Source organism: Vicia villosa, unplaced genomic scaffold (assembly GCF_029867415.1).
Source record: "Vicia villosa cultivar HV-30 ecotype Madison, WI unplaced genomic scaffold, Vvil1.0 ctg.000684F_1_1_2_unsc, whole genome shotgun sequence".
NCBI lineage: Eukaryota > Viridiplantae > Streptophyta > Magnoliopsida > Fabales > Fabaceae > Vicia > Vicia villosa.
Window position 1 is genome coordinate 35,716 of NW_026705305.1, and position 14,286 is coordinate 50,001.

A 14,286-nucleotide genomic window follows, 5' to 3' on the forward strand; every position below is an offset into this window, starting at 1 on the left:
ATGGCTTGGATTTACAATCAAATATAATTATCCAATTGCATTATTATTGATTGAAAGTCATGGGAATATTGATTGAGAAGAAAAGATTGAAATTGAACCAATTTGGAAACCTTACAAATCAAATTTCTCAAGATTGGAAATCATGGATTTAGCAAGATACAAGCCAAAATTATTGACCTAATCCTTTCTCCTATAAAGGCATAACTCATCCAAGGCATTAGGGAACGGATTTGAGAAGAAAATTTGCTGCAGAAACCTCAGTCTTGAACTCAAAAAATCGTGGACAAAGGGGAAGTGCAAAACCGAGCTTCATTCGGATTTAGGCTAAAAGGAAGATCCCAATCACTTCCTTGGAGTCTCCTGAAGCTAATACGATCATTCACGAAGGCCAAAGCATCCAGAATCATTCATAATCGATCACGGTTTGTCAAGGATGATTTACTTTTGATTATGCCAAATTATATGCTATAAATGATTTTTGGTTATGTGTTTGAATTTGTATGATCATAAGGAACGTTTCTGGACTGGAAATTCATAGTTTCGTGGCAAAACCATCAATCCGCCATTGATAGGGTTCGGAGTTTGGAATTGGGGTATTTCTAAATAACCAAAATTAGGCAAAACGAATGGTACCATCGTGTTCGGAGGGTCAATTCCAGTCGATCCATGGTCTTTATATAAATTTATATTGCATATTGTTTGGTCTTGATGGTTGCAGGTGGTGGTGTCGTCGCGAGGAAGAAGATGATCTCCAAACATGTCGCGCGCGAGTTCTTGCGTTTGAATGTTAAAGACATTATTTTTTTATATTATTTCTTGGTTTGATTGCATAAACAGCAAACAGGTGATGGCCTAATGGTTGATGGGAGCGCGTGATCCCCATGCGTAGAGGGACGGGTTCGATACCTGGCTCTCTCAAATATTTTGTGCATTTTCCTTGCTTCAGATCCCACGCTTCTCATGCCTGAGGGACCATCATACGCTTCAACGCATTAGCCAATGGATCACAAGCTTCTAAGATCTAATGCCCCTGGAGCGAAGGACCAGGTTGTACTCCCTCAGCGCGCGCCACAGCGAATCGAAGCTGAGTATTCTCTAGTTTCTTTTTGTTTTAATTATATAATTTAATTGCATTTTTATTTTATTTGTTTTCAAACCCTCATTAAAAATTCCTTTTTGTATAAAACTTGCTTCTTGAATTTCTTTTCATAAAAAAAAAATAATAATATCAAAAATAAAAATGTTTATTTTAAATTAATAGTTTTATTTGATTTAAATTGTTTAAATTACATATTTAATTACTTTTCTTTTTTATTATTATTTATTAATTGATAAAAATATATTAGGGTTAGGATATTTAATCGAAACCTTATTTTCACCGATTTAATTAATTGGGTTGAAAACCAACAATTAATTTGTTTTATTCTATTAACTATGGCTAACTTGTGCCCGAACCAGGGTTTATGAGAATTTGCCCTACACTAAAAAAAATGTTATTTTTTCTGTGCCTTTTTTCAGGGTTGATTTTTCAAATGCTTCCCGACAATGCGCCTGATCAAGATTCAAAGCTAAGTACATTATTTAATTTAAAAACTATTTTGTTTCCTTTTAAATAATCAGGGTTTGCCTTGCCTTCATTTCTCTTCTGCCTTTGCCTTTTCAGGGTTAACCCCGAGGCTTCCCGCTAACCATATCAGATCAAATCAAGCTAAGTGATTTTGTTTATTTTATTTTAAATACATTATATCCTTATTTTTAGGGTTAACTGTGTTCGTCATCGAACCGATAAATGCACTCACCCTATTTTGTTTGCCTTTTCCAGGATTTGTCAAACCGCCGAAGCTACAAGTTTGGTAACCCTAAACCTTGTTTTCCTGTTTTATTATTACTTATGTCAAACCCTGATTAAGGGATCTGCTGGTTACAATTTCCCTTCCCCATTATTATTGTTATATTATTGTGTGGTTAGTAATCTTAGGGAGTGCAAGCCTTAAATCAATGTAGATAATTAATTATAAGATAATTTTCTGAATATAATCACGTGATTGTTGCACACACGCACGCTTTTGGGGTAACCTCTCTGTTGCCTTGTTGCCTGTTGCTTGTTGCCTTTGTGTTTTTTGCAGAATAAGCTATGTCCCTCGAATTTGAGGATACCTCAGCCATGCTGCCTCGATAATAAAAGGTCATGCGACCCTAAATGATGCTGCCTTCGATACACAATTATGACCTCGACCCTCGGATGTTGCCTACGGAAAATGGCTGAGGTATTGTGGACCTCCGATTTTTTTTTCAATACCGGGCCATACCTCTGATCTGTAGAGATACGTGAACTGACTCTTTTTTTTTATGTCGCTTAATGCTTTCGCATTTCTGAAAATATCACAGAGTCGCCACCGACCTTTTATTTTATCCAATTAAGGAAAGGTTTATAAAAGACACAGAAAAAAGACCTTTAAGAAATTCTGGGTAAGGGGGTAGGTTATACAAAGGGAAGGTGTTAGCACCCTTTGTATCCATGGTTATCCATGGGCTCTTAAGTTTGCTTAGCTCAATTGTTGATTGATCATTTTTGATTGCTATGAAATTGCTCATATGTGGCTCCCAAATACTTTGTGAATTGAATTTTGTAATGATCCGTGTGTGGATGTATACAAAATGCTTGTTTATTTTTCGAAAGATGTTTTGAAAAGAACGTTAACTTTGTAATAATCCGTGTTTGGATGTATACAAAGTATTGTCTTTTTGGAAAGTTAAGAAACAGCAGTGTATGAGAATTTTGTTTGTTTTGATTTGAGCAAGCAAACTAGGAGGTCTACCCTGAGTTGTAAGGTCTTTATCCTATTTCCTTTAAAAATCTATCCTTTCACCGGATATAAAAGCAAGGTTCGATTTTGTACTCAAAACAGTGAAATTTGACTTTGATTTTGAAAGATTGAAAAGGATTACCTGAAGAGGTGCAAGTGTGATTGTGATTGGATTCAGATATTTATCTTTGAAGTTAGTGATCTAACGGTTCAGTTTTATCTTTGACATACATGCAGTTTATATTTGCTGGAAATTAAAATGCGGAAATGTAAAGTGCGGAAAGTAAATCTACGCTATTACATCGATTGTGCGGGAAATGTAAACTAGCCTATTTACATGAATTTGACATCCTATACATTTATCTAGGAATTTTAAATTGCAAGAAAAATAAAAGGCATGTTTTTGGATTTTTTATGATTGATTTTTAATTATAATTAATGCATGATTAATTAAATTAAAATGAAATAGAAGATGAAAATGGATTTAAACCTAGAAATTAAGTTCAAAAATATGTACAAAATATTTGTCAATTGATTTTAAAACAAAACTAATTTTTTTGGGTTTTTTTGAAATTGATTTGAAATTGATTTAAGTTAATTAAAACATAATTATGCAAATAATTATACAAATAATTAAAACTTAAAAAGAAAATTATTCAAAATATGTACAACAATATTTAATTTAAAGAATAATTTTTTTGATGATTTTTTGATTGGTTAGAATAATTAAAAAGCAAATATATAAATATATACTAATTAATTATGCAAAATATTGAAATTATGAAGAAAAATAAAATATTTTTTATTTCAGAAAATAATATGTATTTTTAGAAGTCTAAAATATTTTTTGTGGAATTTTTTGATTTTTTAAACTATCTTTAATTAATTTATCAAAGAAATTAAAATAAAATAGAAGATAAAAAAGGATACTTATCCAGTGTGGAATTTGAATGAAGGTTCATGGTGTGGTTGCATGTCTGGTGCGTTGGATTGAGTTGGCGAGATTGATCAAGTGGTTCAGATCTGAAGGCACATGATATGATGATGAGTAGTATACACTGAATTCAAGGAGAATTCAAAGTTTCTGTCTGGGGCCCACGCTGGATTGACCAGCGAATGAGAGCCAAGGAAGAGGCCACGCAGGCGCGCTGAAAAGTCAACATTGGAGCTGACGAACCACGCTTGGACGCGTGGTCGTCTTCAACCTCCAGAGGTGGGATTTTTAGACTCAAATAGCGGGGGTTTTTAACCTCCCCTATTTGGACGTTAAAACATACAGTTTTTTAGCAACTGATGAACCTGCAAAAAAAATACGTGTTAGCAATGAAAGATAGCAACCCAGATCCACTAAACATGATGCCCTGAGTTCATTGGTGGTGTTAGTTTTGCAATTTGAGGCCTGTAGCCATGGGTTCGAAGAGATTCAAGCAAGAACACTCATATGTATGTATCAATGGTATATGGCTATCCTCACGTGGGAATTCTAATGTTAAGGCCCAGATCACTCATATAAGACCTCATGAGCATATTAGAATGGTTAGTTTGCATTGAAATTAATTGCATGTAGGAAAACGAAAATAAAGTTCATATGTACATGAAGAACATTATATTCTTTATATGACTCTCATGGGCCTGTGTTAAGCGTTCAATCTTACTCTATGATGTTGGAGAAGATGATTAAAAAGCTTGGTTTGTATTAATATTGATTGGAGAATTGAATTTGAAATTTACAAAGTGTATGTATTTTTTTGGAGAATTTTATGATAAAGATGGCCAAGCTCTTCTTCTATTTCGTCCCCCTTTTCTTTTTTTTGCTCTTGTTGCTGAAGTATGATAGCTCATTTATAGCCCAAAGTTGCTTGGAACTCAAGCTAAGAAGCTTTGTTGCCTTTGTTGAAAGTTTGGTTCTTTAATATTAAAAAACCTTGAATTTTTGACCAACTTTGACTCCATTCAATGCTCTTGCCTTGGACACCAATCTTCTGCAGAAAATTGAAGACTTTGGAGGTGAGTCATGCTTAGAGATCAAGCTACTAATTATCCTTGCAATTTTCCTTTAATTTTAATCTTAAAATAAGATAAAATTATGTCAAAAAATGGATAATATAGAAGTGGGGTTTGTCTTGGTCGTGGGAGGCCCATAGTAACATGGCAAAGATGTTTGGACCATAAAAACTTGGCATCTTTTGGAAAAAAAACATTTTTGAGCAATGTTGATTTCATGCATTTTCCCAAAATTTAGCCAACTTCAACAAGGTGTAAATCCCTCAATTTTTGTCATATGAAGGAGATCTTGCACTTTTTGGAAACCTCAAAGAGTCCTCTAACCAATGTCTTTGGTCTCATATCAAAATGATTTTTGGTTCTCCTTGTGTGTCCTTTTGAAAAAAGTGTCTTTTTGTTGATTTTGAAAATGACCTGCAATGTCTTTGGCCATATTTTTCAAATGGTGAATCCAATGACCATGGGATCAATGGCATTTGAAATATAATTGAATTTCCTTCCCAATGAGCTTTGGTTGGCATTTTTTGGATGAAGGATGAGAGAGTTATGATCAGTCAAAGTTGAGTTGACTTTTCAGGCAAAAACCCTAATTTTGAATCTTAGGGTTTTGTTGATTTTTGATCTTTCCTTGATGAATTGTGATCATCCAATGATCAAATGTTGAATCCTTTGACAAAATATGGACTTTGACAAAAATATCATTTTTGACTGTCAGTTGACTTTTCTGGTCAAACGGGTCGTCTGTTGACTGTTTGAGCTGCTGACGGTGCGTCTGAGTGAATTGAAGTTTGAAAATTTGTATGATGGTACTTTGAGATATATGGATGTGTATGAAATCCATTTGAGCTCTCAAAAACTTGTTGCTCCTGTAAAAACAAGAAAAACCCTGATTAGGGACTGTTTGTGTAGGAGACAGTTAAGCGTACCTGATTTTTGTGCAGTGCTGAGTTTCTGCTAATCGCGTGATATTCAGAAGACTTCTAGAACAAAAATCTTGGAAATTTGAATTGTGAAAGATTGATTTGATTGATGGTACAAAACACTGAGAATTGTACTGCCAGCAGTTTGGCTGTCAACTGACTGTTCAGGTATTGATGCAGCAGTTAGAGTGAAAAATCAACAGTCAAAGTTAATTTTTTTTTTGTTGTTTTTGTTTTTTTGTTTTTGTTTTATGTAAAAAATGAAAGTTTATTTACATGACTTGTTAGAAAAACACAGACATAATAAATAACTAATATTTACGGTATGCGGGCAAAATTACCGATAATAACCCTGAAAATCATTTAATGCACAGAAATAGGAATATTTGACTGGCAGAAAACACACAAAATATTATCTTAGTAATTAAGCAATATTATGACAAATAGTACAACATTTAATACTGACAGTACAAATATCACATACTATATTGAACAGTACGACGAATAAACGGTACATTTAAGAAATAAGAAATACGGCAAATTTTAAGAATGACGATTGATAACCCATGCTATGAACAATAACATGTAGATGATTGGGAGTGCAACTATTGCAGGTCCACACTCCTCAGGACTATGCAGGCAGAAGAAAGTCATGATTACCGTAGCAATGGTGATGACTGTAAGAAACAGTGTCTCTATCCACTTTGCCATTCTTGTTAGGGAAGAAGAGAAAATAGATATGAGATAGGAATTTGAAAGATGAATTGGAATTTGATGTGAGATTTTATGGAAGAAAATGAGATGTATTTATAGAATGGAAAGAAGGAAAGAGACGTTGGGGAATGATGTGATTCCGTACAAAAGGAAAATTTGAGTGGAAGTAAGATTTGAAAGAAAGTGTATGATAGTGTTGGAAAAAGGAGAGATTTGATTTTTGAAAAAGAGATTTGAAAAGATTTTTGCAAATAATGGAATATAGTACAAAAATTAGTGGGAAACAAAAGATAATAATAATCTACTTGTTACCAGTACAGTCTGAGTTTCCTGATTCTGCGCCTGCAAAAGATTTAACTCTGTACCAATTGTGTCAGTACTATTTATCTGTAAATAAATAAATAGCATGTGTGAAGTAATAAACAGTATTTGGCGTTTGCGTAAGAATAAATTCAACTGCAAGCCAAATTACTGTATAAGAAAAATTCTAAAAACTAAGTGTTTCATATGTTAGGATATTTGTTGAAATAAAAATCCATGATTATATGAGACCCTTAATTTTCAGATTGGAGTTTTCTTGAAAAATATGTGGGCAAATTTTGGGGTATAACACTCTCTAAGATTTCCAAGACAAAAATGATAGAGCATAAACGTACTGGAATTCAAGAAACTCTCTTTGCTCCTATATTGAGGAAGATTAAACCAATACTCTTGAATTCACACAGACCACAACAAGATGTCGCCTATAATCAGCTACATGTAGGCGAACGAGCTCCCAACAAACAAAGTCAAAGCAAAAAATATTTGAAAGCATGAAACAAAGTATACGATGATCTCTGGAAGGATTTAGAAGATGGGGGGAGATTTCCTATTCTAAGATGCCTAAGAGAACACGAAGTTGCTTTGGTCCTCGTAGACGTCCACAAGGGAGCATGTGGTAGCCATATTGGCTGAGGAACATTAGCCCACAAGCTACTATTAGCCCACTTTAATGAAAGACTGCGAAACATTCTTCATAATGAGTGAAAAATGTCAAAGGCACGTCAATATACATCACATGCCAATAGAAATCCTGTAAACTATCATGTTGCCTTAACCATTTTACCAATGATGTGTGGATATTTTGGACCCTTTCCCACTGGCCCTTGCCAACTTAAGTTCCTTATCGTTGGGGTATATTATTTCACCAAATAGATAGAGGCTGAGGTTGTCTCTAAGGTCATTCCATAGAAGGTTCACCACTATTATTTGAAAAAAAATCATGTGTGGGTTTGGCTTTCTAGTAGTAACCATTTATGACAATGGTACTCAGTTCATCAGCTCCACCATGGTCGATTTCTTTCATGATCTAGGTGTTCAGACAAAATTTATTTATGTTGTCTACCCATAGGAGAACAAATAAGCTGGATCTACAAACAAAATAATATTGGGTGGAATAAAGAAAAAGCTTAATAAGGCCAAAGGGATCTGGACTGAGTAACTTCATGAAGTGCTATGGTCTGATCACGCCACCCACATTCAACCACTCCAGTTGACAAAGCTGAGGTAAAAAGAGTATAAGTTTTTTTTTTAATATTACATTGTTTATATAGAATATTAAATTATATAATTACAACAAATGCAGTATTATCATAATAGTTGTTGTTCTCAAAGAACAACATATTTTTGCTCTAATCCTGATCCCGTTGAATTCATTTTGTGCTCATTATTTTAAATTCTACGAACTTCATGCAATCAACTTTTAAAGAGTTATCTGCTTTAAGTAAGAAAATACCAGTTCCAAACCTTGCAAATATTTTTTCTGCACTAGTAATCCATTACTGAGAACTTTTCCAAGCTTTTTAAAATTCCAAAATTTCATTATCTTGAGCAAATTTTAACAAGGCAAATGCTTTCACAAGAAAGATATATAGTGGTAGATGTACATAGTTTTATTGTGGATTGATGTCTTGGCAATATCTTGAGCTTTGTTCATTTAAGAATGTAGGGTAGAGACTCATTATTGTAGTTGTGTAACATATTCCCTCAGTTGTTAAAAAAACGAGGGAAAATAAGTAAGCACCTCGATTTTAGAATAAAATCGAGGTGAATAATATCTATTTTTTAAAACATTACATTGTTTAAAACATTATATTAAAAATTCCAGATTCATCATGATCATTGTAATTCCAAATTTTGTTGCATATATATTTTTAAAGGTTGAACATCTTTCTTTGTTTAACTTGGAAGCAGAAATTTTTTTCTACACTTGCAATCTATCATAGGAAACTTTTCCAACATTCTTTAACAAAGAGTTGTTCCAAAAAATACAACATCAACTCCATTATGTGAGATAGATTGCAAGGGTGGAAAAAATGTTTCGTTCTAGGATAGAAGAACATTGAAGATTTTTTTGTCTTGCAATCCATTCCAAAAAATGATGCGTACTAGTTTGGGGTGACAACATATAAGTTAGGATTAGGGTACAATCTGTTTAACGAGTGCTTTTATAGTAAAACCTGCTTATGTTTATCCCTTGATTTTTAAGGAAATCGAAGGGTTATTTCATTTAGTATTCACTTATAAACAAATAAAAACATAAACTATAATAGTTAAGATTCGAAGTGTGGCCTGATTTGTTTTCCTCTCAGTTTTATTGAAAACTGAGGGAGTATATTGTTTTTATTTTTATAAAAAAATAAAACATGGCGCGTCTTGGCATAATACCTCAGTTTTTTCTGGCTGAGGTGAAAGCTTTGTCATAAAAAATGTTATTTGTTGTAGTGATCTAAATGCTGGATTTCCATTGAAAAATCCTTGCCACCCTTAAAAGCTAATCTAAAATGGTGATTTCCCATTAGAAAATCCTTGACCTGTCAATAGGCAATATAAATGATGGATTTTCATTGGAAGATTCTTGCCTCCCTTAAGAGACAATGTAAATGCTAGAATTTTATTTGAAACCCCTTGTTGCCTTTAGGGGTAATATAAATACTGGACTTCCATGATAAGGTCTCTACAAAACATGAAGTAATGACTAAACTTGAAAGTCTCGCCTAAGGGACTTAACCTAAAGTTTCGGCTAAGGGAAACAACTTTAAGTTTCTCCTAAGGGACTTAACTTAAAGTCTTGCTTGGGAGACTTAACTTAAAGTCTCGCCTGAGGGACTCAATAAGTCTTGCGTGAGAGACTCAACTTAAAGTCTCACATGAGAAACTGAACTTAAAGTCTCTCCTAAGGGATTTAACTTAAAGTGTCACATGATAGACTCAACTTAAAATCTCGTATGAGGGATTCAATTTAAAGTCTCGCATGAGGAACTTAACTTAACGCCTTTCCTGAGGAACTCAACTTAACATCCCGCCTGAGGGGCCCTACTTAAAACTTCGCAGAGGGGTACACTAAATCACTTTTCCCTTTACAAAACCTCGTGCTTAAGCGATTATGTACTCATATATTTTGAAAGACTACGCAAGAGGTGATAGACTGTTTACAAAGAGTAAGTGAATAACGCTCCTAATCCAAAGTAGGGATCTAGTCACCTTTTGCTTATAATATCGTCCATTTATCGTAACAAGCGTCTTAAATGTAAAACAGTCACCCTTTGATCGGGTTACCCACCCACTAGCGAGAACGTGGGCAGCTACATGTTAAGAGGTAGTAAAAAATGAAAGGCACGTTCCTAAAAAGAATAATAGAATAACCACCAATTCACAACATTCTTGAGAGATAAGATTGCGGTTATTTGGAGTCTAGAATCCTAGCCTAAAATGAATCCTATAAATACCTTAACCCTAAGGTTGAGAGAAAATTCACTTGGACACAAAACACCAGTATATAAAACTTTTCACCTCTCTTTGTGAGTTTGATCTAACACCACAACAATCATGAAAACCTCTGAAAACCCTATAGTACAAGAGATCGTAGATATTGTGCTTTTATTTGAATACAAAATTAGTGCCCTAATTCAAAGATGAAAAAACTTAAATTGGAAAACACTCTAAGATGAGTTTACATTTACCTACAGATATTTTTATAATTAGATCAATTTCTTAAAATTCATAAAATGTTATTTTAAAGTAATTATAATAAAATAGAGAGAGAAAAATATGAAACTATAAATTAAAATATTATTTAAAGCATTTAATAAAAATTGCTATGAATTAACAAAAAAAAGTTATAAAATCAATAGAAAAAATTGTAACATAATAAATGTCTATTTTGGTCATGAACTTTTAACCTCTATGCAATCCCTTTAGACTCAAAATTTGGTTATCCCAAAAAAAAAACTCTATATATAGATATATTAATAATTAATGAATGAATGCTTCTTCACAATCCACAAATATTGTCATGATCATCATTCATCACTATCACTGATTCACTGCTTTCTCAACAACACTAAAGAGGGGAATGCCCCATATCCAACTGATTCCCTTTTCTCTTCAAATCTTATTCTGATAAATGATTGGAAGGGAATTTACATAGGGCATGAAAACCTTCAACCTCCTCTTCTTCCACACCATTTTTCTACCTCCAACAACATTGCCTTTCGGTCAGTTTTCTCCATCTCTACCTGCAAGATTGTTCCTTTTCACTACCCTTTTTAATGGGTTGCGTTTTGTTTCTTTATTCAGCTTTTTATCAAAACCGTGTTTTCCGTTTCATTTGTCTTTTTCTCTTGCACACATACTGTTTGTTGTTTGTTCTGGTTTTGGGTACCCATTTTTTGAGACCACTTTCTGGCTCTCCTCTGTATACTGTACAAGGATTTGTAAATTTCCTAACCTTTTCTTCTTATGGATTTGGTTTGTATGTGTTACTTGAGGATTTTGCTAAAAAACTGTACTAATTTTTCAGTTAGTTGCTATTGAAGTGTTGCTATTTTTGACAGTTTTTATTTTATGTGTATCTCTTCATATGAGTTACTGAAATTGAATTTCTAGAGTTGGGTTGGTCTTTGCAACAGATAAACTTGCTAAATCATCTATATGTCAAATATAGTTTGTATTTTTCTTATCTTTTGATTTGGAGCTTCCAGTTTAAAACGGGTTTGGTTTTGCTTTTCTGTGTTGTTTGTTGTTATTCTGCAGAAACCCTATTTCTTGTTAGGTTTTGTTTATCCACCTATGTTGAAGCTTTTTTATTGATTGAAAAGTCAATTAAATTTGAGCATAACATGAAATGGTGTATTTTGATTTGCATAATTGGATCTGAGTTTTTGATTAGAAGCTACACTAGTGTGATGTAGGAGAGCTGACAGATGAATCGGAATCGTTTGGACTTGAGAGTTGTTCACCATTCTGGATCAACTCAATCGGAGGAGTCATCCCTGGACTTGGAAAGAAACTACTATGGTCATCGTAATCCTTCGTCCAGCCCTATACAGTTGCAAACTTTTGCAGTTGGTGTTCAGCATTCTGAGAGCAATGCGGCCTATTTTTCTTGGCCCACCTTGAGTCGCTGGAATGACGCAGCAGAAGACAGGGCCAACTATTTTGGAAACCTTCAAAAGGGAGTGCTACCTGAAACCTTGGGTCGTTTGCCGACAGGACAACAGGCTACTACCTTGCTTGAACTTATGACTATTAGGGCATTTCATAGTAAGATATTACGGCGATTCAGTCTTGGTACTGCAATTGGATTTCGGATCAGAGGAGGTGTTTTGACTGATATTCCAGCGATTCTTGTCTTTGTTGCACATAAAGTTCATAGGCAATGGCTCAACCATGTTCAGTGCCTACCTGCTGCCCTTGAGGTGGGGAATTTTGGTTCTTCTGGCTATGTTGCAGGTTTCTACATGGCTTTAGTGGATCTCATTACACTTTTCAATTCAATTATTATCATTATAATACACTACACAGTTTTTCATCTTTTCTTTTAGTAATTTAATTTGATTGATAGGTTTTATAGGTTGCTGAAAAACAAACAACTGCTTTATTAGTGTAACCTTAACTGATTATAAATTCCATTTATCTGTAAAAGTAGCATCTCAAAGCCATATAGGAACAATATAGTTTGGTCTAATCTTTGATGAAGCTTTTCTATTTGATGAAGTTTAAATCATTTCAATTTCTAAACAGGGGCCAGGAGGTGTTTGGTGCGACGTGGATGTTGTGGAGTTCTCCTATTATGGTGCACCTGCACAAACTCCTAAAGAACAATTATATACGGAGCTTGCTGATGGCTTAAGGGGAAGCGATTCATGTGTTGGCTCCGGTTCTCAGGTTATTTTGCTCACAGGAATTAACTTCTAATGCAAGTTTCAGTAATAATTTTCCTCTTTTTTGTTTTTAACTTTTTAAATTTCTTCCCCTTAAAGGTTGCAAGTCAAGAGACATATGGAACCTTGGGTGCTATTGTTAGAAGCCGAACAGGAAGTCGAGAAGTTGGTTTTCTTACAAATCGACATGTGGCTGTTGATTTGGACTATCCAAACCAAAAGATGTTTCATCCACTGCCACCCAGTCTTGGACCCGGTGTATATCTTGGTGCAGTTGAGAGAGCAACATCGTTTATTACTGATGATCTTTGGTACGGCATTTTTGCTGGAACAAACCCAGGTAACTTGTTTTCAAATTGCAATCGTCATTAATATTTTTCCTGAGGGAATGCTCAGAATTCATACTTTTGATCCTAATGACATAGGCTTTGGGTTTAATAAGTATGGTTTTACGGTAAAGTTAAAGATCTTCCTGTTTAGAGCATTCCCTAAGTTCAAGATTTATCTACTTTTCTCTCTCTATTCATCTCCTCCCATCCCATCCAAACTCCTAAACAAAGCCTCAAGAAATAGAATCCTGCTGTAAATAAGAGGAATACAATATTTACCTTTTTCAGATAATTATTTTATTGAGAAGGTGTTGTACTACTGTTTAGCTCTTGAGGTGGATAAAATCTGCTCTGAATACTCCAAAAGTTTTGCTCTGCACTTGCTCTACAGCAAATACCAGACCAGTTTGTTTTCTATGATAAATGCCGAATATGTGACTATTCCAATATCGGCTTCTAAATCTAACTCTTCCTCCCTCCTCTCTCCTACTCTTGAAGATGTTACACTTAGTAGCAATTTATGTTCCTTATAATGAGAAAAATAGTATGTTACTTTGATTTGAATAAGTATCTTTTCACAATGGATTGTCAAACTCTTTCTAATGTTTTCAAAATTTTGTTATCTTGCAGAAACATTTGTGCGAGCTGATGGTGCATTCATCCCATTCGCAGAAGATTTTAATATGAACAACGTGATTACATCTATAAGAGGTGTGGGTGATATTGGTGAAGTCCACGTCATAGATTTGCAGTCTCCAATCAACAGTCTTATTGGTAGGCAAGTGATTAAAGTTGGAAGAAGTTCTGGTTTGACTACAGGAACTATAATGGCCTACGCCCTCGAGTATAATGATGAGAAAGGTATTTGTTTTCTCACTGATTTTCTTGTCGTCGGTGAGAACCAGCAGACATTTGACCTTGAAGGTGACAGTGGAAGCCTCATTCTATTAACTGGTCAGAATAGGGAGAAGCCACGCCCCGTTGGCATTATTTGGGGAGGGACAGCTAACCGGGGTCGTTTGAAACTAAGAGTTGGTCAACCCCCTGAGAATTGGACAAGTGGTGTTGACCTTGGCCGGCTTCTTGATCTCCTTGAACTAGATCTCGTAACAACAAATGAAGCACTCCAAGGTTTGTTTCTGTAACATTTAATTTCCAAACCGGTTAATTATTCACCAAACACCCACAGCTGACTTTCCATTTCTTCGGTTGTATTTTAGCTGCGGCACACGAGCACAGGAACGGTTCTACTGTCGGAATTGGTAGTTCTAATGGAGAATCATCTCCCACCGTGCCAATAAAAGAAAAG

The 14,286-nt window shown here is 34.5% G+C and overlaps 1 protein-coding gene across 1 annotated transcript; it reads left to right on the plus strand.

Annotated features, from left to right (window-relative positions):
• Positions 1–10,736: 10,736 nt before the first annotated feature.
• Positions 10,737–14,280, plus strand: LOC131630437 (protein NARROW LEAF 1-like; the record flags this gene model as incomplete). The annotated part of the gene is made up of 6 exons (XM_058901207.1): positions 10,737–10,980; positions 11,667–12,183; positions 12,509–12,652; positions 12,748–12,988; positions 13,608–14,108; positions 14,198–14,280. Coding segments are annotated over exons 2-6 (1,464 nt in total), but the record flags the coding sequence as incomplete, so codon positions are not given.
• Positions 14,281–14,286: the final 6 nt, after the last annotated feature.